The 9,365-nt window shown below is 37.1% G+C and overlaps 1 protein-coding gene across 1 annotated transcript; it reads right to left on the reverse strand.

Moving 5' to 3' along the window:
- Positions 1-5,220: 5,220 nt before the first annotated feature.
- LOC113331909 (pentatricopeptide repeat-containing protein At3g62890-like) lies at positions 5,221-8,848 on the reverse strand. The gene is made up of 4 exons (XM_026578550.1): positions 8,699-8,848; positions 6,586-8,421; positions 6,341-6,403; positions 5,221-5,693 (listed from the first exon to the last, which is right to left on the reverse strand). The coding sequence occupies exons 1-4, from the start codon at positions 8,846-8,848 to the stop codon at positions 5,655-5,657; spliced, it is 2,088 nt and encodes a 695-aa protein (XP_026434335.1). The 3' UTR covers positions 5,221-5,654.
- Between the last annotated feature and the right edge of the window lie 517 nt (positions 8,849-9,365).

The raw sequence follows: 9,365 nt of genomic DNA on the forward strand, positions 1-9,365 counted from the left end.
AATCTTCATGTTTGGCTCTCTTTATATACAGAGATAACTCGCTGGGGACAAAAAACTTTCAATCCGAACGCAAATTTTGGCTTTTGTTTTTCCCTTGTTTAATGAAGATTAAATCAAAAGGAATGATTAAGGATGCTATTAATATTGTTTAACTGTTTAATTGCACGGTAGGGTCAAAAGAAGTCTAAAGGATCACTCTAAATTCTATTTATAACGTAAAATGTTTCCATTAGCCACAGATAAAGTGGCCATCTTTTATAGGACCAAAAGCTTAATATGGGACTTGAAATACAAACAATATGATTAGTGACTTTGTCCCATTGGATTCTTGTTAGAAAACCAAGTATGCAACACGCGCAGCACAACAACAACTTTAACCGTGACAATATCATCAGTCGGATAAATTTATTTTCAAAGCTGGCCGGTGGAGCATTATTACACGACCTAAAGAGTGTTCAATTGACATTTTAATTTCGTCATTTGATATAATTATGATATTTATACAATGAGGGACAAAATTTTAATATGCCAGGTTGTGGGTTCAGATGATAACTACCTAACCAACTAAATGTGTCTATGTTTCGCCATCAGGGACTTGGTCAACGTTGTTGGACCAAGTCAAAGGGGAGAGGAAAGCATAATCTTCTGTTCACGATAGCTTCCTCTTTTTCGTCATTAAAATTTCATTTCGCTGGACATAAGGATATATATTGATCCTATGCTGAAATCGAAGATTTTGGTCGTTCCTTAACTGTGTCTTGATTGCCGTTCATAAATGGGCGACGGATGAAATTCTATTCTCAAATAAAATATGATTTGCTAATGGTTTTATATTAAGTTTTTTCGATGGTCAATAAGTTTTTGTAAGAACAATTTAAGGATTCATGTCTTTTCAAGATTTGTTGTGGGGGTGGATCGGTGTCTGGTGAAGAGTTCCACTTCCCATAGGTTAAATTTACAATCCGGTTAAAGGGGCGGGTGGTTCTATTGGTGGGGCGGTAAGGGTGATAGCAATATCCCTATTATTGGTTAGGAGATGTCTTATATGGTTTTTAATTGACTAGATTACCCTTTTTACCTCAAATGGACTAATTTACCCTTACTTTTTTGGTTGAAAAGACTGAATTATCCTTCCCCATTATTAACCCAATTGAATCTGAAAATCAAAACAGTTTTTTTTTCAACTTTACTTATTCTCTTCTCCTCCTCTCCACCATTAAAACTGATTTTTCATCGTCCTCTTCGATTAATCGGTGATTTGAAAAATTGATAATCGTTGATTGGAAAGAAACTATATTAGAGATGCCGAAGAAGAAGGTTGACGAAGATTTTAGCCGTTCTAATGAACCAAATCCTCCATTAGGTCAAGAACATCAATTTAAAACTCCTCAACCGTCAAAATCAAGCACAATGACTTATTTGAGGTATGTTTCGAAAAACCCAGTTAGGGTTTAGTCTATTGTTTGATTTAAGTTAGTTTTATATAAAAAATTAGGGTTTTGGATCGAAATTGAAACTGAAATTTTTGTGTTGCATGTGAGTTACGGTTGATAATTACTCCAATTTCAACCGTAACTATGGTTTTTGTTGATGATACGGTTCGTAATAACTGAAATACCAACCGTAAGTTCTTGAATTTATGAGAAATTGTCAGATACGTTTTTCTTTTTGCAACCGTAAGTAGCTTACGGTTGGTCTCGTGTGTTGAGTTACGAACTGTACATTGTTCTGTAACTTTCATTTCGTTTCTACGGTTTGTAATTCCATCAATGTTATCAACCGTATTTGAGTTACGACTTGTAACTCAACATCCATTACCAACCGTAGAACATCTTGTATGTTAGTATTTGGCCAAAGAAAACTTACGGTTGAAAACTAAGATAAAATACCAACCGTAGTTTAGTTACGGTTGATCTCGATACGTCAGTTACCAACCGTATCGTTGATACGGTTGGTCTCGATTCACTATTTACCAACCGTGTGAGTGGTACGGTTGGTCTCTGTTCATTCAACAAAGCTTGTTCCTTGTCGGTAATAATCACCTTTGGAGTATATCCCTCTACGTAGAATAACTTCACTTGGTTAAATGCCCACACATAGCTCTCTTCGAGCTCATCTTTCAAGAAGCAAAAACCAACACTAAAAGGAGCATACGTAGAAGTTTGCACGACAAAGTTCAACAACGGCATCTCAAACTTGTTGGTTTTGTATGTGCAATCCATTAGAAGGATTTGATGAGAGCACCGTGCCAACTTCACAAACTCAGGATTAGCCAACAAAATATGTCTTATTCGTCCTTTCTCATCATCATCGTGGAAAACCGAGTAATTATTCGCCTCCCCCAAATGCCTTAATTGTTGTATTTCGTTCCTTTGTTCCCATTTCTTAGCCTTCAATTTTGTTCTTGCGTTGTAGATGTTAGCCAAAGTAGAAGCATTTTGTGGGTTTCTTTCCTTTAAGTGAGCGAGGATATCAACGGGCTTCATACGAATTTGTGTCAGTGACTCTACGATCTTCTCTTCTTCTTCGGTAAGACGTCCAGCATACGAATGTGATAGCAAACTCTCCGGTATAGGGTAGTTATCACTACCGCATACAACTTTCTCCAAAAACCACCTTTTTTCCGCGTTCCTTTTAAATTGAAGCTTGAAGGGGCATCGAGTCTTCTTAGTGAACGTAATTTGCTTCCTCTTTGCCTTTGCTACTTGCACGATACCTTTTTTTTTGCATGACTTCTATGTTGTCCACTACACTCGCAAACCATTTGAAAGGCACTTTCACTAGTGCTACCATTACAAACTATGATACACATAATCAACTTGCCTCGTTCTCTAGCCCAATGCTTTGCATAATCTTTTTCCTCCCATGTCTCCTCGGTTAAATAGTGAGAGCTAGAATCTTGGGTGAGAAGTTGATTTGATAAAGGTTGTTCATCCATTAGGGGAGGTACATCCACGATCTGGACAACAATATACCCACATTAGTCTAAATAAGGCAACAAAACGAAAACATATATAAAGCTACGGTTGGACACGACACATGAAACACCAACCGTATCAGAGATACGTTTGGTAACTACAATCATTTAGAAACCGTAACTTAACTCCAGTTGATAATGGTCCTCCAGTAACAAACCGTAAATAGGGTGAAATGAAAATGAAAACAGGCAGAGAAATATACGGTTGGTAAAAACACAGATAACAAACCGTAACCAAGTTACGGTTAGTCTCGATTTACACATTACCAACCGTAAAAAGTGCAGTAAATACTGCCATGCACATGATGAGTTACAGTTGGTAACCACTGAAGGACATATCCAACCGTACTGGGCTTACGGTTCGTCTCGAAAATTTTCTACCAACCGTAACTGGTAATACGATTGGGTTTTTCCCCAAATTGAACCAGTTACGGTTGGTATTGGATACTTTACGAAACGTAACATACAGTTACGGTTGGTGACTAGCTAATTACCAACCATAAGTTCTTCTGAAATTTTTAAAAATTTGATTTTGTTTACGTTCTTTAGAGAATTTTAAGCAACAAAAAGCTATTGGGAACTAGTTTAGAAGTATACCTGGTGATTTTCAGTGCTGGGTTCTTCACTTTGTTGGGTAATATCTTCAATTGGTTGAGATTGACCTTCACTATGGGTTAAAACATCTCTACCATCTAACAAATACTCCATATCAGGATCTCCATCAAGAGGTATGTAGTATTTGTTTTCTTTATCGTATAGAGATTCACTCATCTCAAATTTGCCACTGGAATCACTCATTTTGGTTGAGTGAATCAAAATCTAGGGTTTCACAAATATCACATAAGTTTTCTTTTTCTTCTCCTATAAACTTTTTTTTGTAACTCTAAAAATCTGATTTTAGAGTTATTATAAGTGAAAATTTATTATCAACACTAATCTTGATTATCAACACTAATCTTGATTATCATCACTAATCTCGATTATTAATAATAAGGGTTAATTGGTCATTTCCATATTTTTTTGATAAGGGGCACTTGAATTACCACCTAATGATCCTTTTTGTCTTATTAGATTTGCCGCCCCTCCCATGGAACCACCCGTCCCTTTAACAGAATTGTAAATTTAGGTAATTTTCAAGGTTTAGAGTGGTGAATAAAGTAAAATATGTGGTGAAAAGAAAAACAAAAACCCTTTTTTCGAAGGAGCGAAGACAAATTTGATTAGCAGAGATGGTGGGAAACGATTAACAAATTTTTCTAAGCACCCTCCTGAGCAGGTAGAAGAATGACCGTTGAGTGACCTAAAAACGGCAAGAATAACGGCTACTTTATTTCAGTTGAGATTTTTTCTTGCACCGATATCGCGTAGAAGATAAGACGCGGATAGCGGCCTAAAGTTTTCAAAAGCGATAGCTTGATTAGTTTTTAGGATTTCTATCTTCACACTTTTGATTTTCTTGGATGACTTGATAGAGAATCTCATGTACTGCATTTTTCTATAACAGAATTAGTTTAACGCACTCTTATGTAACTTCAAGACAAAGCTTTAGATTTGGCTAAGTTTTGTTTAAAAGTGGATTCTCTGTGATTCACATAGTGGATTCTCTGTGATTCACATTTCAGAGGATACATGCAATAACAAGCCTTGAGACACTCTCTCGAAAGTGTGTTCATGAGGACATCTCACTCTCGAAAGAGTGTTCCTGAATCGATAACTAGTCCCCGGCTAGATGCCTGAAAACTTATGGTTTTTATGCTAAAGATTGAAATTGTAACAGACATTGAAGCTTATTTGGTAATTTCTAATCCTAAGAAAGCCAAAAGGGAGTTGATTCATAAACAGTTGACTAGCAATTGCGCAAGTAGGATTTACCAGTTGCTTATAAAATGAACTATGAACCCACATATAAATTGTTTTCTACTCTCTTCTTTATATCCAAAAAGCCATAGAAATAGGTTTTGATCAGAGAATATTGAATTTAAGAAAAGTATACTGTATTATATAAGATTGAGCAAATCATTCCCTTTACTAACAAACAAACAAATTTGATCTACAATAACTACCAGAAATTTCAGCTTTCAAAGTTGTGTCAAAACTGCAGTCTTTCAAAGTTTTGGAAAGTTCAGTGAATATTAGCAATGAAGGAATGGAACACCTTTTTATGTATTATTATAACCTTAGATCACATCATCACAATACTTCAAAACAAGCAAAGGGCCACTCTAGTCTAGTGATCTAGTGCCTGCGCATATGAGACTTCAAAATTCAATTTTAAATGTTAAGTAGGTCATGAAGATCATTACATAAACACAAGTTGGGCACTTGCTCTTCACATGTTGGCTTTAGCATTTGAAAATTATTATCTGGCTAAAACTTAATTGCATATCAAGTAAAACCCAACCCTGTCTAAGCTCCAATACATTGTCATAGGTATGCACCATTGCTTTTGTATTGTTAATGGAGACCGAGCATGTTCCCGATATTTTCAGTAGACACCCAGAAAAAATTGGCCGGTAGGTGACAAGTTAGGGTAAACAAATTCTACAAATTGCTGAAACTTTGGACAAAATCTGGACAGGTTTCAGGAGCTTTTAATCCATATAAGGTGCAGGTTTTGAAAAGTTCCGCTAGTACCCATGACATCTTCAAAGTAACTATCAATAATCCAACAGTCTGTTTAACTTTGAAGTTGTGTAGAGAATAAGCATGCAGTGACCTTGCAAAATTAAAGGCAGTATGAGAATAATTTAAAGTCTCTATACGTCACCAAAGACCAGTTTTGAATGTTAAAGCCTACATGTTAGAGTGAAGACTTATGATATGAAGGAAATTTTAATTTCATGGAGTAAACTGAAGAGTTAGGAAACATATATGAGAGCGAATCATAGTAACACAACTTGAGCACTATACGAACCAAAGCATCCGGAGATCAATCTAACTGAAGTAGTATGGATCTAAAAAGGCAAACTGATAGAGTAGCTCTTGCAAAATTATACTTGAGCGATCTGCGTATCACTCATTCAAATGCCCTACTGTTTGTAAATGCAATATGTATGACTTCCATTTACTTGTTTGTTTCTATAAGTAGACTCTAAGAAAATAATTAGGAAATAGGTGCAAAGAATGACATGAACAGAGCACGTAAGGCCAAGACTGTACGACAAAGATACACTCTGTTCGTCTTAGCCAAAGATATGAGATGATGACAGTTCAATGATAGCCAGCTAAAATACTTTGATGAAGTGTATATGATGATAGTGGTGAGCCCATGTTTTGTGCAATGCTAAGCCAGTGCAATAGAATGGCGTCAACCGCATTGAGAAATCAAAAACCCAATGAAGACAGAGGTGGGTAGGTGATTACCTGTTGTTGTGCTTGGAGGAGGATGCTGTCCATATGATGATGAAGATAAGTTGCCAATTCTTTCTGATAGGTAACACAAGTTTAACTTAAAGTTCAACACTTCAACAGCAGGAGACCATAATATCCTATAAATGCCTATACTCCATCTCAAATAGTCAAACCAAAGAAATAAGTGTTAAAACTAAAATTGAATCCATTTTACAACAGATTCATTACCAATAGTCATGGCAAGAACAATTACCCACTTTAAAATGATGAAATCGGCTTCCATCCCTTACAATAATCTCCCGCTCAAAAACCTTCGAGATCATCTTGCAAACCAAATGACAATCCTCACAAACTCTCAAGTTTTTCACAATTCGAATACAATCACCAACTTGTGTTACCAACAAACCAAAAGAAATAGCTAACCTCTCACTGTGCACTCTAATTGCATTCTCTTTCTCCTCCTTTCCTATATCATGTAAAACAGGTGAAACATCTGGGGAGTATCCGGCTTCTGCCAGACGCCTATCAATCACATTGAGCATTTTGTATATCTCCAAAGAGTGTTTATGCTCTCTATCCCCTACGATAAACCGATGAACCTCTCCCTGTGCTTCAATCAAGCTCCATCCAGCAATTTTATTATTTCCTCGATCAACCATTAGTCTTCTTACTCTGACCACATCTTCCCATTTTCTAGCTTTCGCATAAATATTGGCAAGCAATACATAATGGCCGTCATGTTTAGGATCCATTTCAATTAGTTTCCTGCCGAGTTTTTCACCTAATTCAACTTGCCCATGAACCTTACATGCCCCTAATAATGTTCCCCACAATACGGGATCTGGTTGAATTGTCATATTCTCGACCAATTGCAAAGCTTCTTCCACAAATCCAGCTCTGCCCAAGAGATCAACAATGCACCCATAATGCTCCATCTCCGGCTCAATCCCATAAACCTCTGTCATCAACTTGAAATATCGCCGGCCTTCATTGACAAGACCTGCTCGACCGCAGGCGTTCAATACCCCGACAAAGGTCACATTAACTGGTCTCCGCCCTTCTTTCGTGAACCTTTCAAAAAGTCCAAGAGCTTCCTTTCCTAGGCCATGAGTTGCTAAACCGCAAATCATGACATTCCAAGACCAAACATCTCTTCGACGCATTTCATCAAAAAGTTGCCTTGACATCTCAATACAACCACATTTTGCATACATATTGATAAGAGCAGTTTTTAGTGGAACAGTCATTCGACAGTTGGACGCTTTTATAGTGGAATGAACTAGTTTCCCATGCTCAAGCAAACCCATTTGAGCTGAAGCCGAGAGAACAGTAACAAAAATTGCCTCATTTGGAATTAGTCCTTTCTCTTTCATTTCTCTAAAACAGTCCAACCCCTTTTCTAATTTTCCTCCTTGAACATAACCCACAATCAATGTACTCCAAGAAATCACATCTTTCTCAGGCATTTCATCAAACAACTGTTCCGAGGTATCTAACTGCTCATCTCTAGCATAACTAGCTAAAATTGCATTCCAAGTAACAATATCACTACACTGAGGATTTTCATCAAACACTTGACGGGAACTTTGTATTTGACCACACATACTATAAAAATTGATTAAAGAGTTTTTGATGTAAACATCTTTAGTAAACCCGAGTTTAACAATATGATTATGAATCTGGAGTCCTTCACGAGTACCTAAAAGCTTACTGCAAGCTTGAAGAACAAATGGAAAAGTATAATTATTAGGCTGACAGTAAACATTCTGATGCATGGATTTATACAGTAGAAAGGAATTTTGAGGAGTTTGGGATTTAGCCAAACATCTAATCATACTATTTGAAGCGAAAATGTTTGGGTTTTCGAAACGTTGAAATATCGAGAGTGAATATTGTGAGGTTGATGGCGATGAATCTGGTGGAGAGATAGCTAATGCGGAGAGAAGGTGAGCCATGATTGTGTTGTTGGTGGAGAGACCCACTGCTATGATTAGGCCATGAGCTTGCTTGATATGGTGGATGGATGGACATGGCGGGAGATGAGAGAGTGGGGAGTAGAAGGTAGCCGTTGGGGACTTTGATAAATTTGACTTCTACTAGTTTCAGAGAGAGAGAGTAGAGTTCAGGGTTTAGACAGAGAGAAATAGTTGAAGTATAAATTGAAATGAGCAGCGGACCAGATCAATTGTTCCCATGACTCGTATCCACATTCATTTTGCAATCAGCCGGACCACAACCCTCCATCCCGTGGCTTGGATCAGGCGGATTGAGCAACAGGTAAGAAAAACTGCCAAGAAGCTATTTACACAGATCCATTGATGACTCAGTGACGGATCCCGGATCAGCAAGTTAATAATGAAAGGCAATTACCTTACGGCCTTGCACATCCCTAGTCACTACAGCCGGCACATATATTTTTACATCTGGGGTATAAGCCAAGCCTGCCCACTTTAGGTATGCCATCTTAGGTACCATTACAGAAGTCAAGCTAAGGTGCCAACTGCCAAGGTTCAATGCCATGACTCGACTCTTTTCTACTGTTGGATCCCATCTACGCCTAGGGGAATTTTCCAATTATTGAGGTGGTCGAGAGCATCCCATTTATCTTATATTTGTGATTTTTGTGAACTTGGCACCTCAATGGCATCTCCATCAAACTCACCTCTTTGGGCCATGCCAAATTTACATAATGTTTTGAGTTATTTAAATTAAAAAAATTACGTGTTCAAATATTAGTCTAGCACGATTTTTTACCCCAAAAATAATGAATGAAAAAATAAATAAATTTACTTTATGTTAGGAAACTAGAAAGACTTGGTCACCAAGATATATAGACCCTAATTAATGTTAGAACACAAGCATATTTTAGTAATTAGACTTCGGGTTCATAACATTCCTCTGATGACCACTATGGCTAAGTCACTGCAAATGTACCAGGAAAATTTAAAAGAGAAAAATGTTAAATTGGATAAGCATGTAAAGACTCGAAGAGTGTTGGACATGCATATGTTGTCTCGTTAAAATCTTGAAAAGGAAA

This window comes from Papaver somniferum, unplaced genomic scaffold, assembly GCF_003573695.1.
Source record: "Papaver somniferum cultivar HN1 unplaced genomic scaffold, ASM357369v1 unplaced-scaffold_128, whole genome shotgun sequence".
In the NCBI taxonomy this organism is placed as follows: domain Eukaryota; kingdom Viridiplantae; phylum Streptophyta; class Magnoliopsida; order Ranunculales; family Papaveraceae; genus Papaver; species Papaver somniferum.

Coding starts and splice junctions, on each gene's coding strand:
- LOC113331909 (XM_026578550.1), bottom strand. CDS start 8,848: ATGGCATTGAACCTTGGCAGTTGGCACCTTAGCTTGACTTCTGTAATG. Junction 8,422..8,698: donor GGGATGTGCAAGGCCGTAAG/GTAATTGCCTTT, acceptor TGAAACTAGTAG/AAGTCAAATTTATCAAAGTC. Junction 6,404..6,585: donor GCCGATTTCATCATTTTAAA/GTGGGTAATTGT, acceptor GTTACCTATCAG/AAAGAATTGGCAACTTATCT.